This window comes from Nicotiana tabacum, chromosome 3 (assembly GCF_000715075.1).
Source record: "Nicotiana tabacum cultivar K326 chromosome 3, ASM71507v2, whole genome shotgun sequence".
NCBI classification, from domain to species: domain Eukaryota; kingdom Viridiplantae; phylum Streptophyta; class Magnoliopsida; order Solanales; family Solanaceae; genus Nicotiana; species Nicotiana tabacum.
In genome coordinates this window covers 213,811,668-213,834,683 of record NC_134082.1, presented here as the reverse complement: position 1 = coordinate 213,834,683, position 23,016 = coordinate 213,811,668, and the positions used below count along the sequence as shown (strand labels likewise).

The 23,016-nt window shown below is 36.1% G+C and overlaps 2 protein-coding genes across 2 annotated transcripts; one reads left to right on the top strand and one right to left on the bottom strand.

The window, feature by feature from the left end:
• Positions 1-187: 187 nt before the first annotated feature.
• LOC142179606 (nuclear transport factor 2B-like) lies at positions 188-10,182 on the bottom strand. Its single transcript, XM_075250578.1, has 2 exons — positions 9,751-10,182; positions 188-511 (listed from the first exon to the last, which is right to left on the bottom strand). Exons 1-2 carry the CDS (start codon positions 10,045-10,047, stop codon positions 437-439), a joined length of 372 nt encoding a protein of 123 aa, XP_075106679.1. The 5' UTR covers positions 10,048-10,182; the 3' UTR covers positions 188-436.
• A 4,166-nt stretch (positions 10,183-14,348) lies between these two features.
• On the top strand, positions 14,349-15,042 carry LOC142179325 (uncharacterized). The gene is made up of 2 exons (XM_075249015.1): positions 14,349-14,686; positions 14,772-15,042. Exons 1-2 carry the CDS (start codon positions 14,349-14,351, stop codon positions 15,040-15,042), a joined length of 609 nt encoding a protein of 202 aa, XP_075105116.1.
• Positions 15,043-23,016: the final 7,974 nt, after the last annotated feature.

Sequence of the window (23,016 nt, the reverse complement as noted above, 5' to 3'; positions counted from 1 at the left end):
CCTTTCTACTAGTGCAATTTTGAAAAGATAACGTTTCCACTCTTTACCCCAATTGGCACACAACCTCTCCCAAAACTTTTTCTCTCAATACACAAAACTTGTCATCACGTTCAACTGTCAAACGTGGCAATGCAAACAAAAAAAAACATGACAAGAACATCCATCGGAGAGTTGAGACAGAGAGAAATTGAGACTTAGAAGCAGCAATTATTAAAGCATATAATATCTCGCAACAAGGAAGAGCTCATTTGTTTTTTGTTTATAAAGTTTAATCCATTGCTCACTCAACAAACAACTAGTAAACCAGTCTTACTAGCTGAGATATCCAACAGAAGCAATGTCTTTCAAACTCTTAGAATATATTCAGTAAACTTGTTCAGTTCCGAAGAAATCAATCAAGGAAACACGAACAACGGACAATTCAACCCAGTACCCTTCATGCATAGTTCAACCGGAAAATGTCATTCATCACATAGAAACTCCCTTGTTGTGTTGGCATCAAATGAAACATCTGCAGTCCAAAAAAGACAGAGGAAGAACATAGAAATTTGAGTGTAAATAAGTTTTGAAACATTGTAGTCATCATAGAACGCCGGACAAAGCATTTTGCACAGGCTTTAGTATCTGCAGTTTCTCACATATCCCCAGACAATGCAGCAGGGCTATAATCAGAAATAGAAATTCCGATTAAAAAAATGAGGACTCGATTGTCAGTACTAAAAAATTGCCGCTTCTCATTTTTTCGAATCATCAAGAAACAGAAGGCGTTCAATGGTACGTTTGAATATCAGGGAAAGATGCGAGAAGCAGCAAACAAAAAGCAGGAGAAAGGAAAAGAAAATGCAAACAGAGTATTTGCCTATCTTCTCTTCTAATTGGTACATTGACATCATATAATCTGTCTGTTCCAAGGATGAGGCCCAAGACCACCCATTCAACAATGAATGATGTTTCCTATAGTAATAGACCTCTGCTCTATGACAACTAGGGAGGGAAACAATCAGGCAATGCTTCAGAAAACAAGTAAAGCAATCTGCTAAAGAATAGCTGATTCAATCAAAATAGAAAGTCAGACTTCATCAAAAAAAAAATATTTAAGTGAAAAGCAAGATAAAGAAAATCAATACTCCTACTAGATATGACCAGAACAACACAACTCAATATTCCATTTACCGAAATACTATTGTACGGGGAAATCAAACATGCTCGAAGACATTCTAAAACTTATGCAATTAAACTTTCCTACACAATCTGTTAGCGGAAACGTAAAAGAAAGAACACAAGATTTAACGTGGTTCGGATCAAAATAATCCTACGTCCACCAGAGAACAATTGCCCTTTTAATATTAACAAAGGAAGGGGAGATTTCCCAATTACACTTAAGAGAATTTCTCTCTTAACTCTCTACTCACTACAATGTATTGTATTATTTTGGGATGATTTCTACAAGTGAAGGAGTGCATCTATTTATAGAGGTAAAGACCTCCTCTTGATGTCATTGGTGACATCAAACTACCTCCTCTTGATGTCATGGGAGACATCAAAGGAGGAAGCTTCCTCCTAGCATCCACACCAACTCTTTCCACCAACTCTTCCAATTGGCATGTCATTGTTGACTAAACATAAACCAACATTTTCAGCATGCCATTGTTAACTAAACATAAACCAACATTTTCAATCTCCACCTTGGTTTGCGTTTCGAGCGTGTGAACAACTCTGGTCAAAACTTCTAAGCTTACTGGGCAACCCCGTTGTAAGAAACGAGAAGAATCAAACCATTGTTGAACATACCACCTCCACCTAGCAACTGTTCTCTTCGGAGTTGCATCAGTTGATGCACACCCCCGCCAAGTCCTTGCAGTGTGCAAACTTAGCGAGCAGGACTATCTTGGTCAACATGTCTGCAGCATTATCGTCTGTGATAACCTTCACGACCTTGATAGTTCCCTCATCAATAACATCTCGAATAAAATGAAATCTGACATCAATGTGTTTAGTGCGCTCATGAAATCTCTGATTTTTCATTAGATGAATAGCACTCTGACTATCACATCTAAGAGTTGATTCCAGCTGAACCAAACTCAATTCCGCTACTAAACTTTTCAACCAGATAGCTTCCTTTACCGCCTCCGCTGCTGCCATGTATTCTGCTTCTGTCGTAGACAAAGCGACAATCGACTGCAAAGTCGACTTCCAACTGACGGCACTGCCAACGAGGGTAAAGATGTATCCAGTTGTGGACCTTCTTCTGTCAAGATCTCCTGCATAGTCAGAATCCACATAACCGAGAATTGAAATACCTGTACCACTTTTTCGAAAGGTAAGACCAACACCAGAAGCTCCTTTGAGATATCTCAATATCCACTTGACAACTTCCCAATGCCTCTTTCCTGGGTTGGACATGTATCTATTTACCACACTTACAGATTGAGCAATATCTGGACGTGTGCATACCATAGCATACATAATACTACCAACTGCACTGGCATAAGGAATCTTTGACATATGCTCCACCTCATCCTCAGACTGAGGCATTTGTGACTCTGAAAGTTTAAAATGAGGAGCTAATGGTGTACTTACAGGCTTGCACGTTTGCATATTGAATCTTTCGAGAACCCTTTCAATATACCTCTTCTGAGAAAGATGTACAACATCGTCTTCTCTTGAAATCTCCATACCAAGGATTTTCTTTGCAGCTCCTAAATCCTTCATGTCAAATTCCTTACTCAATAGTTTCTTCAAAGCATTTATCTCTGTAATGTTGTTAGCAGCAATAAGCATATCATCAACATACAACAGTAAATAAATCATTGAGTTACCAGACATCTTCTTGTGATACACACAACTATCAAATGCACTCCTTGAGAATTCATGTGTAGTCATGAATGCATCAAACCTCTTGTACCACTGTCTAGGGGATTGCTTCAAACCATACAAAGACTTCTTTAGTTGGCATACGTGATCTTCTTTTCCCTCAGCTAGGAAACCTTCAGGTTGATCCATATAGATTGTCTCTTCTAGATCACCGTGTAAGAAAGCAGTTTTGACATCAAGCTGTTGAAGCTCCAAGTCAAATTGTGCAACCAATGCTAGTAGCACGCGAATTGAGCTATGCTTCACGACCGGAGAGAAAATCTCATTGTAGTCAATTCCCTCCTTTTGGCTGAAACCTTTTGCAACCAATCTCGCCTTGAACCTAGCATCTTCCACTTCAGGAATTCCCTCTTTCTTTCGGTAGACCCACTTGCATCCAACTGTCCTCTTCCCTTTTGTCTTTTCACTAAGACCCATGTCTGATTCTTGTGAAGAGACTCCATCTCTTCAGTCATGGCTAACCGCCATTGTGCGGCATCCTTGCAAGAAGTTGCTTCAATATACGAGGAGGGCTCCAGATCTTTAATCTCTTCTTGTGCAGCTACGAACGCATATGCAATCAAGTTTGCTTGATTTATAAGGCGTTCCAGTTCTCGTGTCTGCCTCTTCTCCCTCCCCTTCGCAATTGTGTATGGTTCATTGACAGCAAGTTCTTCAACGCCTACATCTTCTGACTCATCTTTAACCTGAGTCTCTTGATCCTTTTCCTTGGCAAGCTCCACCGGAAGCTCCACCTGCTCGTTGTTCTTGTTTCCTGAAAACTCCACGGAAACTTTACGGGGATCAAGTATAGAGGATTCATCGAAGGTGACATCTCTACTAACTATAAATTTGAATAAAGACAAACACCAAAGTTTGTACCCTTTTACTCCATCCACATACCCTACGAATATGGCCTTCTTAGCCCTTGGTTCAAGCTTTCCTTCATTAACGTGATAATAAGCTGGACACCCAAATACTCGTAAGTATGAATAGTTAGAGGGTTCACCTGACCATACCTCATTCGGAGTCTTAAAGTCAATTGCCGATGCTGGAGATCGATTGACAATATGAGCAGCAGTGTGAACTGCTTCAGCCCAAAATACTTTGGACATTTTGGCTTGTAGGAGCATACAACGAGCCTTTTCAAGAAGAGTTCTGTTCATTCTCTCGGCAACTCCATTCTGCTGTGGGGTATGCCTGACAGTCCTATGTCTTGAGATCCCATGAACCTTGCAGAATTCATTAAACTCTTCATTGCAAAACTCCAAGCCATTGTCTGTGCGAAGATACTTGATTTTCCGCTCCATTTGATTTTCAACCAAAATCTTCCACTCTTTAAATGCTTCAAAAGCATCACTTTTTGCCTTCAAAAAATACACCCAAACCTTTCGTGAGAAATCATCAATAAAAATGAGAAGATACCTCTTTCCGCCCTTCGATGGAAGTTTAGAAGGACCCCATAAATCTGAATGGATGTAGTCTAGCACTCCTCTTGTCTTGTGTTTGCCAGTGCTGAAGCTGACCTTCTTCTGCTTCCCTAGAACGCAGTGCTCACAGAAGTCAAGCGTGCTGATCTTCTCACCTTCCAAAAGTTTACGATTGCTCAACATCTCCAGTCCACGTGCGCTCATATGACCCAGTCTCATGTGCCATAGTCTTGCCTTGTCATCATTAGATAACTGCACTGTAGATGCATTTGCAGAGCCAACAATGGTGCTTCCGGCCAATGTGTAAAGGCCGTTCTCCAGCTTGCCTTTCAGCATGACTAAAGAACCTTTAGTCACCTTCATAGTTCCTGCTTCGCTCATGTACCTGTAGCCTTGTTCATCCAGAGTACCCAAGGAGATCAAATTCTTCTTCAGATCAGGAACATGACGGACTTGTGTAATAGTCCTCACGATTCCATCATGGCAGCGAACCCGAACTGAGCCAATGCCAACTATTGCACAAGTTGCATTATTGCCCATTACTACGGTTCCTCCACTTTTCTCGTAGCTGCTAAACCAGTCTTTTCGGAACGTCATATGCAGAGTACAAGCAGAGTCTAACACCCATTTGTTTTCATAACTACTATTATTATTACACGATGTTGTTAGTACATAATCATTATCAAAATTATGTACCTGTTCAACTGTAGATGCACTCGCCTTTTCCTTGGACTTTGACATTGGGCAATCTCGTTCAAAGTGCCCTTCTTGCCACAACCCCAACACTCTGTATTCTTCTTGTTCACACGAGACTTTGATCTGTGCTTTGATTTGGTCTTTCCCTGTTGGCTAGTCCGACCTCTTACAAAGAGGCCACTTGCCTGGTCATCTCTATCTCCTTCAATGTGCCTCCGCACATCACTAGAGTTAAGTGCCTGCCGCACTTGCTCAAGCTTGATAGGCTCCTTGCTATACATCATTGAATTCTCAATATCACGATATCCTGAAGTCAATGAAAATAGCAAAGCACATGCAAGCGTCTCCTCCTCCCTTTTAATTCCTGCAATCTGTAAGTCCATGACAAGTTTATTAAACGCATCTAAATGATCTTGTAACGAAGTACCTGACCCCATCTTAAATGTGTGAAGACGCCGTTGTAACAACATTCTTGTTGTCACTGATCGGTCTTGGTATAGCCCTTCTAGCTTTTCCCACAACTGTTTGGCCGTCTCTTCGGTACCCGTACTCACTTCACAAAGCACGTTAGGTGCAAGGGATAGTTGGATTGCACTCAATGCATCCCCTTCAATCTTCTCCTTGTCGGGAGCTGATATATCCGTAGGATACTTTCCGTCAATAGCATGGATTGAACCTTCCCTCCGCAGTAACGCCATCATCTGGATCTTCCAGATATTGAAGTTGTTGCGTCCATTGAATCTATCAATTTCAAACTTCATGGAACTCATATTTGCTTGTTCTTTCTCCTTGGATCGTTAAAGAATCCTGTCGCTCTGATACCAATTGTTAGCGGAAACGTAAAAGAAAGAACACAAGATTTAACGTGGTTCGGATCAAAATAATCCTACGTCCACCAGAGAACAATTACCCTTTTTAATATTAACAAAGGAAGGGAGATTTCCCAATTACACTTAAGAGAATTTCTCTCTTAACTCTCTACTCACTACAATGTATTGTATTATTTTGGGATGATTTCTACAAGTGAAGGAGTGCATCTATTTATAGAGGTAAATACCTCCTCTTGATGTCATTGGTGACATCAAACTACCTCCTTTTGATGTCATGGGTGACATCAAAGGAGAAAGCTTCCTCCTAGCATCCACACCAACTCTTTCCACCAACTCTTCCAATTGGCATGCCATTGTTGACTAAACATAAACCAACATTTTCAGCATGCCATTGTTAACTAAACATAAACCAACATTTTCACAATCTATAAGGATACAGATAATAAAGCAGTAGATTGGCCAGTAAAGCTACAAAAATAAGCCTCACAGGAATTGCAGGATAACAAATGAAGCACCTTTTGGGTAAGTGATTGGGATTAGAAGCATATTGTTCTCTTCTTCCTTAAGTCAGCTACGTATAAAGAACTTCGAGTAAACAATTGCCTTGGAAGTTTATTGTTTTCTTCTTCCCTAAGTTCTAAAACACAACCGCTTACCCACTGCTTTATTTTCCCTGGGCATTGGTGGTCACATACATGTCACGTTACTTTCACATTATCCAACAAATTTCACCAACAATCATGATAACAGCCATTACACTTCAAATAACCTAATCAATAGTCTTTACCAATCTCAGCAGTATCTGTATTCTAGTAAAGCTTATCTGCAGGATACTTTACAATGTTCACTCTAAACATATTATCTAGAAGAAATGTTATGACTACTATCAGACTATCACTGGCTCCTTTTTTCGAGTAAGGGTCAGACTATCACTAACATCAAGTAATTACATTGCAAAATTGTGGCTTATTATCCTATTTGGCATAATGGAACATATTTATCATTCTATTCGAACTCTAGATTGTCAAAAAAAGTTGGGTCGTCGTAAGGGTCTCTGAAACTTTATCAAAGACAAAAAGTAAAGGAAGCCATCACCGTATTTGAAATAGCTTCTGGCATATTTGGTACCCTTATCTTGGTTTTTCATGTATCACTGCTAACAGACTGGCTCCAATAAATAACATCAACTTAAACACTTCTTGCCTCAAGAATACCGATGTTAAAATTTTGGTTGAAAACACGTTCCTAGTCAACCAAGCAGAGGTAGATTTGACCTTTGAACTTTATGGGTTCTGGATTCTCGGACAACGACCTCAAGCGCTAGTAACTGGCTTCTGAATTTAATTTTTTATGCATATTTAGTGAATTTTTTCACATATACAAAGTATAGGCCAAAGCTACTAGGTTCTACTGAAACGTATATTCAAGCCTAGAAGTGCGACTAACCATGAACTGGCAGGAGAAAAAGCCTTTCAAAAATCCTAAACAGAAGCTTTGCTAACCCAAGCATACAACCGTTGCTTTGGAAAAGAAATTTTACTTTTTATAGTACTGTTAGCAATTGCAAGTTCGAGTATCCTTAGACCAAACTGTGGATACATTAGCAACAGGAAAAAATAATAATTTTGGCATTACAAACAGAGAAGGCTGCATCAAAGAAAATATTCAAGATAATTCCCTCTATTTCAAGGGATTCAACCTGGTCTGCAGCAATAAACTGAGCAAGATTAGTTGTGCATATGTGAACGGAGGATCGTCATGGTGAATGATGATTCACGGAAAAACCAAAATTGATTTTCACAGATTTGTCGTGGCAGATGAAACACTTTATCAAGCAGGATTTTCTGGGTAAAATGATAATCCATTAAATTTCTCCTCATTTTGGTGGGTTGTGAGGAAGGAAGATGTTCCTTTCCCTTATAAAGGACTTGCCTAGTAAAGTGACGGGATTTCCGTCCAGTGTTTAACAGCCATTATTCGACTTGATGTTATTGAAAGGACCAAGCTTTAAAAGTGATTCATAAATAGGAGTGGCAAACGGGCGGGTCAGGCCGGATATGGTTCGGGTAAAAAAACGGGTAATGAAAAAACGGATAAATTATCCGACCCGATCCATATTTAATACGGATAAAAAACAGGTTAACCGGCCGATAATATGGGTATCCATGACTTTTTGCATATATGATCACTTTTAGGAGAATTTTTAGTCTCCCTAACTTGAGGAACCCCCAATTTGAGGCTTTACAAATGTAAAAGTTAGACTCATTGGTTATCCATTGGTTATGGTTCTTATCCATATTTGACCCATTTTAAAAAGTTCATTATCCAACCCATTTTTTAATGGATAATATGGGTGGTTAACTCTTTTCTTTTAACCATTTTGCCACCCCTATTCATAAATGACTAACTTACGCTTACCATGATACTACAGTACCAAATATGCCAAAAACTCTTAGTTGCAATGGTGGAGATGAAAAAGGTTTTACAGTTGTCCCCTGTTTGTTTGTATTTTCACTTATGTTTTTCTTTTTATTGACAAGAGAAGCTTCTCATCTGCAGACTGCAGAATTTAAAGTTGCATTGTCCAACTGTTCATTATGTGAAAATTCGTTCTGCCAAGACAATACTTCAAATAATTTTTTCAACTTCAACCAAATATTGTCCAAACTCCTACTTGGATCATTGAAGAGAAATGCAGCTAAATAATTTTTCAAAGATACACATACTATTCAATGAGACCAAAAAAAAGCGAAAACAAAGAGAATGACTAAGGAAAAAAGACCAACAAGACATGTGAGCATCAGCAGAGTCCTAGCATAACAAAATTCACATTTACTAGTATATAGGACAAATATCTTGCTCCCAAAGGGATCTCCACAAGGTAGGGTAAGACTGCGTACACACTACTCTCCCAAGACCCCACTATGTGGGATTATATTGGGGTTTTTGTTGTTGTTGTTGTTGTATCTTGTTCCCAAAGGGATTATTGAGTGGTCAAGACATAAAAATAACAAGCTGGAGGTCTAAGGTTTAAATCCAAGTCACACTCAGTAAAAGCCTAACCCATCAACAACTAAAAAGCACTCAGTAAGAGCTTATTTCCTCCACCGTTGGTGGGCATATTACCGGGCACCTGCGTTGAGGCGCCCACATTTGAGGACTGTAGCAAGTTATAGAGTGAATTAGTCGAGGTGCGCAAGCTAGTTCCAATACCACCATTTTGTAAACACACACACACAGAGACATATATCCTGTCCAATTACAAGTCTGACTTTTAGTAAACAACTTTAAAATTTTTTAAAAAAAAACGATCAAGACATAGAGACATGATCGTGCTGCCATATTTTAATGTCAGAATACAAACGAAAATGCACGAAGAACTCATCTTACCACTATTACATCCATCAAAGTCAGCAAACATACTTACGAGTTACCATCAAGGCCATACTACACTAATTTTGCTTATATCTTCACATAGAGCCATTGTATTATTAACATGTTAGCATAACTTGTCCCCCAGCAGTAAACCAAAAGTATATATATCACATGCCTATCTCCAAATGTTTAGAATCTCACTCCACAAAAGGTGAGGCGACTAACATAATGAGATCCGAAATGCAGAGGCAGATACAGGGTTTGCATTTATGAGTTTGAGTTTGGGATTCTACCACAACTCAATTGATTCACTGGGTTCGAAATCAGTTATTATACTATCTAGTGAACTCTAATGAACCCATACCTTAAACTTTACATGCGTCCCTACCGAAAGGGAAAGTCAACTGGTGTTCGAAAAAGGAAATCCAAATTCCATCCATTTTCCTTTGATAACTGATTTAAAACTTATACTATTACAAATTGTGAAATACATAAGTAGATCGCCGATTATAATAATTAAGCACATGGAACAGCAATAAAAGAGCACTTGGTAATGGGGAAAATACCTGACTGAACTTGAGGACGTGCTCTTCGCCGGGAAGTTGAAGATTGCCACTAACAAAGACAAGCATGCCGCCGATAGGACCAGATGGCTGACAATCAACGGTGTTGATCTGGTGCTTGCACTGCTGGAAAGGCAGACTGGTAAGCTTAGCCACAATATGCTGAGCACCTTGAATCTTCACCCCTTCGAAACTTAACATAGAATTTTCTTGGTACAGGTTCGCAAGCCCGGCCCGATTCGAATCGAAGGTGGAGTAGTAGTGCTCCACGAATGCCGTTGCGACTGCGTCTGGATTCATTGCCCCGATTTGAATTCGAAATTTGCTCTCTCCCCTCTTTGCCTCTTTCCTTAGCGCAGGCCCGTCAAAACACTCCGTATTATTGGTGAGTAGCTGGAATGATACGCTACAGGAGGAGCCCAAAAGATAAGAATATTAACCCCTGACAGGTCAAATAAATTTCCTTTTATTTTGTTTCCCATCTGGTTACCGTTTTTGGGTCTCCACTAATTTAGTTCAACGTTTAAACATATACTAGTATCAGTACCCGCGCGATACGCACACAAATCATTTCAAATTGTAATGTAGGTTGTTTGAATCATGTACAAGTAACCTTAAAATATAAACCTCTCAAATAAAAATTATATAACATGAGAATTTAATTATGAAACATGATATGAAATTATTGTTCAAATCTCGTACTGAACAACCAATCTTTTTAATATATATTTGTAGCAACATCACCCCTTGAATTTGGTACTTGTATTTCGTTCCGCTATCGATATTAAAAAATATTAAACATGTCATATTGTGATCTATCTTGTTCGAGCACATTAAATCATATTATCTTAACAAAATTCTTATAATCACTTTATTTTTATCTAGAAGTCAAATATATCTTATTCATCACATCACTTTTACATAAATTCTTTTTTTGTTCTTTTCTTATAGTTATTGTATTATTTAATATTTAATCATAATATTTTAATTATTTAAATTTATCAGTAATATTTTTAAATATAATTTAATTATTTTATTTTATCTATTTAAAATTAATTTAAAGTATAAGTATCCTCACACTACCTCTATTTTTATTTTTATGTACATTCTCTTCCCTACTACAAATGTTAGTTAGTTTTTATATTAATGTTTTACCCAGAGCCAAAATAATATCATATTTTGTTTTAAATTGTAACTTTTAATTAGTCTAAAATATTAATACATAAGTTATTTGATTATCATGTTCCAAATGTATTGAGTTCTCTTATAATTAATTTTGTATTAGATGTAGTTAAATTTTCTTTCTTTTTTAGCTATAAGATACAATTTAATTTTTAATTTTCATTAGTAAGATTAACAATATTAGAAAATTTATTTTGTATTTTTAAAATTTTATTTAATCATAGAAAAAAATTTCTTAATTCTTTGAATACATTATTTCTAAATATTGTAGTAATATTTTTATTGTCATTTTAGTTCTTTACGTAATATTTTAAAAAACAAAAAAAATAATCTCATCTCAAATTCAAATAATTCTTATCATTTTATTTTCTAAAATGGACCGCATTTTTAAAAAATTATGTTATGCATTCAAACTCAAACTAACTGCACTCGATTCAGATATTAATCATAGAAAAATATTTTCTTAATTGTTTGAACATATTATATCTAAATGTTGTAATAATATTTTCATTGTCATTTTATTTCTTTATATAAATATTCTTTTTTTTTTTACTTTTAAGATACAAATTTAATTTTTGTAAAATTACCTATATTAGAAATTTATTTTGTAATTAAATTTTTTATTATTATTATTTTAGTTTTCATAAGTAAGACTTCAATTTAGTGGTATTATCCATAATTTGAGCATTCACATTATAGTTTTAAGAACTTTCTAATCTCAAATTCAAATAGTCTTTTCTTTTAATTTCTAATAGTTTAACATAATTTTGCTATTTTTTAATCTAATATATAGTCTTATTATATTTTATGTGGCTTTTCGTTAACTTGTAAATTTATTTAATATCATTATCAACTACTTTCTTTAATGATATAAGATAAATATATAATTTTTTTAATTATGAAATAAATATTTATTTTATTTTAAAAACATTGCTCGAAAATTTTAAATTATTTAAAATTTAATAATATTTTTAAGTATTGTATATTTATTTTATTTTATTTTCTAAACTTATGATTTATAAATGTCCTTACATTATCTCTAATTTATTTTTATTGTTCAATTTTTTTAGTTTTTGATTTTAACTATTAGACTTGAGTTATGTGGACTTATATTATGACTTTTATTAGTATAATATAAAAAACTTTCTCATCTCAAATTTAAATAAGTTTTACCCTTTTTCCTATGATAAAAAATCTGAAACAATAAAAAAAAATTTAGTCACCTTTCTCTCTCGGCGCACGTTAAGTGTTTTAACCTGCGCCTCTTCGGAAAATGGGAGGAAGAGGACGACCAAGGAAAAACACTAGAAAATTCACGGATATCAGCATTAAGGAACAAGGAAAGCAATTAGGAAAAGCTAAAGAGAAAGTGAACGAAGAAGATGACCCAGATATAGAAAGTGATAGTGAAATGAACTGGCCAGATCTGAGCACCGCTCAGCTGAAATTGGCAACACCGGAGAAGACAGTGACCAGAGTGACACCAATGATGAACTCTGGCGCAAAAAACACACATGCAGGGAAGATCGGAGCTGAAGAGGCAAGTTCGAGCAAAAATCCAGGCAATGGAACAGTAAATTCAAAGGTAATCATGGAACAGAGTAACAAAGCACAAAGAAATGAGAAGGGTATGCAGGAGAAGCAAACGCAGGGACCTGGGGGAAGATCGTAGGCTGGATTGTTTAGTGAGAAAAAACTAGCTGCTAAAGGAATGAATTTCTCATATATTCCACCAGTGGTACAAGATGGTGAGGTAGTGGTACAATTGTTGGAAGATGACATAGAGGAGGAGCAATAGAAATGGAGTAGACCATTAATTTTATATGTTGTGGAAAACACCCCAACAATTGGAGCAGTTGAGCGATGTATAGCTCAACAATGGGGGAAAATCAGGAAGCCGAAGGTATTGTTCCATAGCGATGGCTATTTCATTGTATTGATGCATAGTATTGAAGAAATGGATGATGTTATGATGAATGGACCATACACAATGAATAATAGACCAATTATCATTAGGCAATGGAAGGAGGGGTTTGATTTTGAGGATGAAATCCTCAGAACTATCCCATTATGGGTGAAATTTCCTAAACTGACACTTAGTTACTGGAGTAATAAAGCTCTAAGCAAGATTGGGAGTGGGCTAGGTAAACCTCTATATGTTGATGCATGTACAACTATGACTGACAGAGTTGTATATGCAAGAGTCCTAATTGAGATGGATATTACTAGGCCTTTACCAGGATCAATAATACTATGTGACCCTACTGGGAAAAAGATTGATCAGATTGTGCAATATGATTGGAAGTCACAATACTGCCAAGAATGTTGTCAACTTGGCCACTCATGTAAGGAGCAACAGAAACAACATAATAAAGAGGGACAGCAGAGGATAAATAATCAGAAGCCCAAGCAGGAATGGAAAATTATAAGGAAGCTTGATCCAAAGGTGGATAGGATAGATGGACAAGGAAGGTTCAAAGAGCAGCTTGAAATAGAAGAAGAATTAGCACCAAAACAGTAAGATGTTGGTATCAATGGCAGATTGCTAGTGGAAGGTCTGCATCAAAAAAACAAATGGGAGCCAAAGGGGGAGAGGAAGTCAACATAGGCAATGCATTTAAAATACTTGTTGACACTGCCTAGAAAATAATGCTATTCTCTGAAGAACAAGAGATGAGAAGTAGAAGGAGCAGACAAGGTAGTGAAGAGAATCCCAAAACAACAAATATAACATGACGAACATTATAACATAGAATGTAAGGGGCATGAATAAGGTGTATAAGCAAAAACTACTAAAAAATTTCTGTAAGGAGAATAATGTAGCAATGATAGTAGTTCTGGAAAATAGAGTTAAAGAAAGTAAGGCTGATACAATAATGAGGAAAATATTTGGAGACTGGAAGTGGATAACAAATTATGAAGTAGCACCAGGTGGGAGAATCTGGATTGTCTGGGATCAGGCAAGAGTGGAGTTTGAAGTCAAACAAGTGCATGATCAATACATAGCAGGGCAGATAACTATAAGGCAATGTAACAATAACTTTTTATTTGTTGCAGTATATGATAAACATAACATCCAAGATAGGAAGAGTATGTGGAATGAGCTCAAGGGGATAATGAATGGAGTAAAGTGGCCAAGTGTTCTAATGGGGGATTTCAATAGTATAATGTCCATTGAAGATAGAGTACAAGGTAACCCAGTACAAGATGTGGAAGTGAGAGACTTTAAAAACTTTATAGAGGAGGTTGGATTGTCTGAAATGAGAACAATAGGGAGATACTACACATGGACAAATAACACAGTGCACAGTAGAATTGATAGAATCTTAGTCAATGCAGAATGGATACAAAAGTGGTCTCAAATGGAGGGGATCATCTAACAACCTGAATTTTCTGATCACTGCCCATTGATGATAATTATGGTTGAAGATAATGTACAGGTAAAGAGACCTTTCAAGTTTTTTAACTGCCTAGCTAACCACCAGAAGTTTGAGGAAATAGTGAAGCACTGCTGGAAGAGGGAACATAGGGGCAACAAGATGCAAAAGATTTGGTACAAGCTTAAAGCAATGAAAGGTGAATTGAAGAAGTTAAACAATCAGGAATACAAGAGTGTGGGGGATAAAATAAAAGAAACACAAAACAAACTGACACAGCTACAACAAAGTATGCAATCTCCAAAGAATGATAGTGCAGTCATTGATGAAGAAAAAAAGACTAAAATGGAGCTGGCTAAATGGATGGAAGTAAAGGAAAAGCATACTGAAACAAAAGGCTAGAGTCAAGTGGCTAAAAGAGGGGGACTCCAACACAGCATATTTTCATGCTTGTGTGAAAAACAGACATGCAAGGAATCATATTGGAAGACTTACAAATAATGAAGGGCACATACTGCATAACACAAAGGAGGTTGAAGAGGAAATCCTACAGTTTTATAAAACATTACTAGGTACAACAGCATCTGCTCTACCAGTAGTGAATCCAGATATAATAAGGAGTGGGAATATGCTGAGCAGGGAACAACAATTGCAGATAATAAAGCTAGTTACAAAGGAAGAAGTACTGATAGCTTTGAAGGGTATAGATGATAGCAAGGCACCAGGGTGTGATTGATATAATGTCTATTTTTTCAAGGGGACATGGAGCATAACTGGAGAAGATATCACATCAGCAGTACTGGAATTCTTTGAAAGTATAGATTTGTGCAAAGCCATAAACTACACTACTATTATAGTTTTTTAATGTTTAATTAATTTTTCACTTCCATATTTCTAGCTAATATAGAGAAAATCTATGAGTGGATCAATATATAGATATAAATATAGATATACATATAGATACAAATATACATATAAATATAGATATATAGATTAAATTTGTCTAAGATCTATTTAGATTATGTATAAGATTCATTAAATTACTTCCATTAATTATATTTCTATTTATAATTTTTAATAATTAATGTTATCTTAAAATTGCCAAGTGGCTTCATTTTAGCTTGCCACTTGGCTTAACCACATGCTTCACTACTCTCCTTTTAATATAATATAGATTAGATTGAAACTTAAAAAAGAGTTTTTAAAGTTGTATTTAAAAATAAAACTTTTATATTTAAAGTTGGGTTTGAATATGCATATTATTTGAAGAAAAGTTGAAGTTTATTTCACCAGTTTTTTGGGAACTAGAAAACTTTTGAAGTTTTTTTCCCAAAATATGATCATATTTCATAAAAAATAGTAATATTTAAAAAAAAAAATTAAAAAGTGAAACCAAAATCTATTGCCAAACTAGAGCTTAAATTTGTGTCCGAAATATAATTTTATGAATTTGAAGCCTTTGATTAAGAATGAAGTAATTCTCATCCATCATCTTTTGGCGGTACACATATTTTTTTTCACTATGATTTCTGTATATATTATATTTTCTAATTAGTAAAATTGTACATTTTGCAGTACTTTTTTTTGGTAATTAAAATTTATCATTAATCACCAATAACAACATTACAAAGCATAACTTAACTACTCCCATCTAGCTAGATCACAAAGCAAAGTACACAAAAGACTATGACTAATAGCCCGTTTGGCCAAGCTGTAAAAATCAGTTTATTTTGAGAAGTGCTTTTTTTCAAAAATGCTTTTCTCAAAAGCACTTTTGGTGAGAATCAGTTTGTGTTTGGTTAATTAGTTTGAAAAACACTTCTAAGTAGCAATTAGTGTTTAGCCAAACTTTAAAAAACTGTTTCTAAGTGTATTTTTCTCAAAAGTGCTTTTGGAGAGAATCTATTTTTTTCTGCTTTTCCAAAACTGCTTCTGCTTCTCCTCCAAAACACTTTTTTTTCTTCTAAAAGCTTGGCCAAACACCTCAATTTTTGGCCAAAAGTACTTTTGGCAAAAAAAAAAAAGCACTTTTGGCCAAAAAAAAGCTTGGCCAAACAGGCTATAAGACTATGACTACCAAAGCTCCTAATCCATATTTCTATCAACAACTCCCATCTAGAAGAAGAGTTGTTATACTAAACATTTTATATTTTCATTTGCTCTAAAGTTGCACATGCAGGCACAATCTCCCTCGCCAGGCTATTGTAATCTCTGGTGCTCCCTTCAAAGACCCTGTGATTTCTTTCCCTCCACAGTATATGTATATATTCAGCATAGATCATCTTGAGGAGTTTAGCTGGTGCAGTTTTCCCCTTGGAGTGTTGACAAACAAATTGGAGGTGTTCATTCCATGTATTGCACTTTATATTCTGAAGTTGTGCCCACTGAGTCAGTCTTCCCCAAATTTTTGCTAGCATAATTACATTCAGCAAATAGGTGGTCTTTTGTCTTAGGATTGGATTGACATAGTACACAAGAATCATTCACATTAAGTCCCCATTTCCTAAGTCTGTCCACAATCAGTAACCTTCCATGACACTGCAACCACATAGTGAATATAGCTTTTGGTCTAGCAATATTCTAATACATTAAACTCCTCCAACTAGTTTTTGAGTAGGTTGGTATCAGTTGGAGATAAAACTGTTTTATAACACTCTTTTTAGCATCCTGTGGTCTTTGGAGTTGATGGATAACATCCCTTGCTTCCAAGATTTTCCTCACCATCCGGCTTGCAGTCTTTGGTATAAGCATGGTTTCTGGGTTCTGCTCTTTGATGTAGAAGAGATGTATCCATTTAATCCATAGCTTGTCTTGTTTGTGTGACAAGTCCCAGTATGTTTTGGCAATAGCAGCAGCATTCCACACCTGTATGTTGCTCAGATTCAGACCACTCACAGACTTAGATAGACAGACTTTGTCCCAAGCAATGAGAGCTATTTTGTGATTTCATTCCCCCCGACCACATATAACTTCTACGATAAGCTTCAATCACTTTAGTTGGCAAAGGAAAGAGTTGAGCCCAGTAGCATTGGATTTTAAATAGTATTGTCTGTATCAGCTGTACCCTTCCAGCATAAGATAGCTTTTTGTTGTCCATGAAGTTATTTTTGCCACTATCTTGTTGATGAGTGGTTGCCATTGTATCAAAGTCAACTTCTTAGTATCCAGTGGTACCCCCATATATTTAAAGGAGAGTTGTCCTTGAGTGTAGCCCAACAACTGACATACTTCTTCTGTAACTTTGTTTTCTATTCCTCCACAGTATATAGTACTTTTTGCTAAGTTAGCTTGTAGTCCAGATGCAGTTGAGAATGTCAGAAAAAAAAGCATGAAGCCTCCTCACTGAATCTGTGTCTCCCCTTGCAAACAACAATAGATTATCAGTATAGCTCAGATGAGTGATGTGTAGTTTCCCACATCTAGGATGATATTTGAATCTTTTGTCCTGTTTCAATTCATTGAGGAGTATGATCAAATATTCCATGGCAATCGGAAAAAGGAAGGGGGAATTGAAAGGTTTTATAGTTTCCCCATTAAGCAAAAAAGTGCAATTGACAGTTCTGACACATGCCATTAACCATTTTATGAACCTGTCAGGGAAAGCCAATCCTTCCAAAACTTGTTCAAGGTATGCCCATTCCACTAAATCATAAGCTTTTGTAATTCCACTTTGATTATGCACCTACGGAGATGTGTTTTCTGCTATATGATTTGACCAACTCATGAGCCAAAATAATGTTGTCAACTAATTTCCCCCCCAGGGATGAAGCCTGATTGTGCCTCTGATATGATGTAGTTCATGACTTTTTGAAGACTCCCAGCCAGGACTATAGCAATTAGTTTGTACAATATTGTGCAACAGGCTATTGGTCTATAATATTTCACATTGCTTGGATTTGCAATCTTTGGCAGCAAAGTTAGCGTAGTGCAATTAATGGCTTTGTATAGGACCCCTATGGTGAAGAACTCTTTCACTATCTCACATACCTCTTCCTTGATGACAGGCCAGACTTTTTTAAAAAATGCAGCATTAAATCCATCAATTCTAGGAGCTTTGTGAGCTCAAATTGAGCATAGAGCTTTATATATTTATGTATCAGTTACTGTGGCACACAATTCAAACTGTTGAAGATGTGATAGTCTAGGTCCATTTCTCATCACCAACATGTTGACTCCTGGTAGAGTAGTGGTTGCTGATCCCATCAGGGATCTGTAAAAATCAGCAAACTCTGTTTTGATAGCTCTGAGATCCTGTAATTTCATTCCTATCAAAGAAGTGATTTTCAGGATCTGTTTCTGATGCTGTTTTTCTTTCATCACAGTTGTGAAGTATTTTGTGTTTGAATCACCCAGCTTAATCCATGCAGCTCTAGATTTCTGTTGCATTGTACTTTCTTCTATCAATGACCATTTTTCTAGTTGTTGCAGGCACACCTTCTCTTTGATCAGCCAATGCATCCGAGTAATTATTTTGCATTTCTTGTTGGACTTCTTTCAGTATGACCCTAGCTTTAGATACCTTCTCAGCAATACCTTTGAACTCCTCAGAATTAAGTTGTTTGAAAGCAGGCTTCAAGTGCTTCAGTTTTAGCCATACACTTTTCATTTTCCCTCCTGTTTCAATTTTTGACCACCCTTCTTCAACAATCTGCCTAAACTTTATGTGATTTGTCCATAAGTTGAAGAACCTTAAAGGTACCTTAATGTTGCTTTTGGGGGGTCTAAATGGAATTAATAGGGGCACATGATACGAAATAAAAGGCTCTTCAAATACAGCTATTAGATGACCATATTGTACCATCCATTCATCATTTGTTATTGCTCTGTCTAGTCTGCTACAAACTCTGTCTGCTCCTTGTTGTTTATTAGTCCATGTGTAATAGTCACCTCTTCATGAAATTTCATTGAGTAATAAGCTGTTGTAACAATTTGTAAAGTCTTGCAATTCTGCTAAGGTAACTGGAGATCCTTGTCTGTCTTGGGGATATAAGATAGCATTAGAATCCCCACATAAGAGCCAAGGGTATTTCCTCTAGGAGCCAAGCTTTGCAAGTCATTCCACAGTTCTTTCCTCTGGTCAATTGTATTAAAGCCATAGACAACTGTAAGTAAACAACTCATTACATTCTGCTTACCAGTGACATGGCAGTGAATTAGTTGAGCTGTCTCTTTAACCAGTTGAATAGCATACATTTTCTTATCCCAAACCACCCATATTCTACCATTTTTTGCATCTCTGTAGTTAGAAAGCCTTTCCCAGTTAGGAGTCACCTTGCTAGTTATGCGTTGTGCTTTATTTTCTTTTATTCTAGTCTCTAAGAAAGCAGCTACTTTAATATGATTTTCTTTGAGGTATTGCTTTAACTCTTTCTACTTATACATATTATTGATCCCTCTAACATTCCAAAATAACTGTCATCGATTTATTCTAGTACCACCTCCTGCATCAGGAGGTTTAGTATTGGCAACTCTTTGTTCCTTCTTCGGTAGAGCTTTGAATCCATTACTTGTTGACATACCTTCATAGATTAACCTGGCCTCAAAGGTTCTCATTAAGCCCGATCTCTCCATCTGCTTATTAGTCTACTGTTGTTCTGCTGATTTTCGTCCACTACTTGCACTTTTTGATTTTACTTGTGTCTACCCCTCATCTGCATTCCTCTCAGCTGCATTTAGAATATTTTTCCCTTTGACTATGTTATTGTTATCTGCCTGCTGTATCATTTGTTGTTGTTGCTCCTGTTTCAGTTGATCAACCACATGCTATTATTGAACTTTTGGTACCCCACCTTGAAACCTGTTTAGGTCTTCTGTTTCTCTGAACTTGCATTGTTTGCCCCTCATGTTTCCTCTTCCCACAATCATGGCCAATCTTTACACATTCCGAACAGTATTCTGGTTTCCATTCGAACTCAAGCTGAAACTGTTGCCCAGATGGATCTTTAACTATAACTTCAGTAGGCAGTTTCTTAGTAACATTAACCTCAATCAGAATTCTAGCATAGACACCCTGGTTTGCTTGGTAGTGCGTTGATCAGCAAATATAGGGATGCCCAAGGTATTGGACATCCTACTTAGAGAGTTCATGCCCCAACAGTTCATAGGAAGGTTAAGGAATTTTATCCATAATGGGATTTCTGTAAGGAATTCAGCATTAAAATCAAACTCTAGGGTCTATTATTTAAGGATGACTGGCCTACTATTCATGGTATATGGCCATCCATACAAGATGTCCTGCAAGTCACCTAAGTTTTGGAATTTAACAATGTAGTATTCCTCTTCATGGAGGAATAATTCAGGTTCAGCAATAGTGTTCCAAGTTTGAGAAATGTACTTATGCATCTGATTGTAACCAGGTATTTTCCCAATTATATAAACAACTAAGGACTTTCCTCCATTTTTCCGTCTCATTATCCACCTCTGTTTTGTCTAAGTTCACGGCATATTGCCCATTTATCACTTCTGGAGCAATATAGGTTAGAGGCATACCATTTTCTGCAGATCGATTCCCAGTAAAGAGTTTCGCCCATGGTGCGTCACTCAGATTTTCCTTCACTGGTGCTAGAGCTGTTGGTCGCTGTTGATTCTCCTCTGTCTGGGCCGAGTTAGGTCGTTTCTCTGATGCAATTGATTTCTCTTCACTTCCGATGGTGCTTCCTTGATTTATCGAGGGATTTGAACTCAGAACCAATTTCTTAGAAGCACCAGTATTCCCACTCGTTGTTCCCACTTCAACTGAACTAGTTGAAATTTGAGCCCCAATTGGTGTTACAACTTGTTGAGTGTTGCCGCATTCAATGGTCTCAGCAATTACGGTAGCACTGACAGAGCTTCCTACAATTACGATCGGTTGGTTTTTGAAAGGTCTTCCTCTCTTCTTAGCCATGGCAACCGAGATTCAGCGCAGGTTAGCATAACCTACGCCGAGAGCAGAGCTAGAGAGAGAGTAATTATAGCCTGTTTGGCCAAACTACTCAACAGACATTTTTTTCCCTAATTTGAGGTGTTTGACCAAGCTTATTTGAGGAAAAAAAAGGTATTTTTGGGAAGAAGCAGAAACAGTTTCAGAGAATCATAAAAAAATAGCTTCTTTTCAAAAGCATAAGTTTGGCTTTTCTTCTTACCTAAAATACCCTTAACAAAATATAATATATACCAAAATAACCCTTAAACCTAATACTTAGAATATTAATTTATAAATATTTCTTCTTATTTTTAGGAAACTTTTCTAATATATAGTGACTTTAGGGGTGAATGCTTTTATATTTGTTGAAGGAATTTTGATATATTTAACTTATATTAAAAGAATTAAGTACTTTTTAATTTTATTTTCATATTTTACTTAAATAAAATGATTTTTTTAATTATTGCATGTAATAACAAAATTTTGATATTATTTATTTACTTATAATATTAATTATTGTGCTTTTCTGATTAGCCAAACACAAACTGCTTCTTTCCAAAAGTACTTTTTTCAAAAGCACTTTTGAAAAAAGTACTTCTCAAAATAAGCTGATTTCTCCAGCTTGGCCAAACAGGCTATTAGTCGGGGAATATGATTTTTATACTGGGAATACTCAGCATAACTCATTTAGCAGTACTTTTAAAATGTAAGAACTCAATGTATGAATACTGATTAAAAAATTTGATGCTTTGACTTTGAACTTTGTATTCCGGGAATAGCAATATGCAAAACCATGATTTAAAAATGATTTGGGCAGTTCTTAAACCAATTGTGACAAATAAGTGAAGTCTCTTTTAAACTATTTTAATTTAATAAATTGATTTGATAAACTAATCATGATTAGGTAAGAAAAATAAGATTAAAAATCAGACTTAACAAGCATTAGTGTATGCCTTGACTGAAGAATATTATTCCTCAATCAATTAATCATATTCAACAAACTGCACAGGGAAGAGAGCTTTTTAACGGCAAACAGGCTGAAATTATGTTATTCCTAAGTCCTATCACTATAATGGTCGGGGTATCTTTGTTAGTTGATCATTTCTAATTTCAAAGGGGAGTTAATATGGGAAGTGCAATGGTAACAGGTTGACGTGAATTTAGTAACTTTGCCTAGATTTTATATTTGTATCAAAAATTTACTAAACGTATAAAAATATTTATCTAGGAATGTGGGATCATAAACTTAAAATTTAGAGCACCTCTGGTTGAGTAAGACTACATTTGGGAGATTGATAGGAATGGCTTCGTAAAGGACTAGTCTTAGCTGAATACCCTTTAAATTGGCGGTATTTAGAAATTGGCCTCGGGCCCGCACCCGCACTGAGTTATTGCTCTTCCGAGATTTATCTATTGGCTTGATAGATTTTATGTCATATTTACGCTACTTACATATTAAATTGTTCATCAAAGTTTCTACTCGGTTGGCATAGTTTTGCTCTTCAAGAGTTTCTCTATCGGATTGGTAGAATTTTTGAGCTTTTAAAAGTAAATTATTAAACCGATGTTTGAATTTAAAATTTAAGCACAAATTATCAACATTTAAATAATTTTAATAACAATCGATTATTAATTTCTATTTTTTACCACTAAACAAGAATTTCAAACTTTATATACCGAAGAACTATAATGTTCTTGATTAAAAATATATATTATAATACAGTAAAAAATGGTGACATTTCGTCAAGACCTGTCTGTTGGAGGACACACCGTGTAATTTTATGACTACATTTGGTCTTGGGCCCA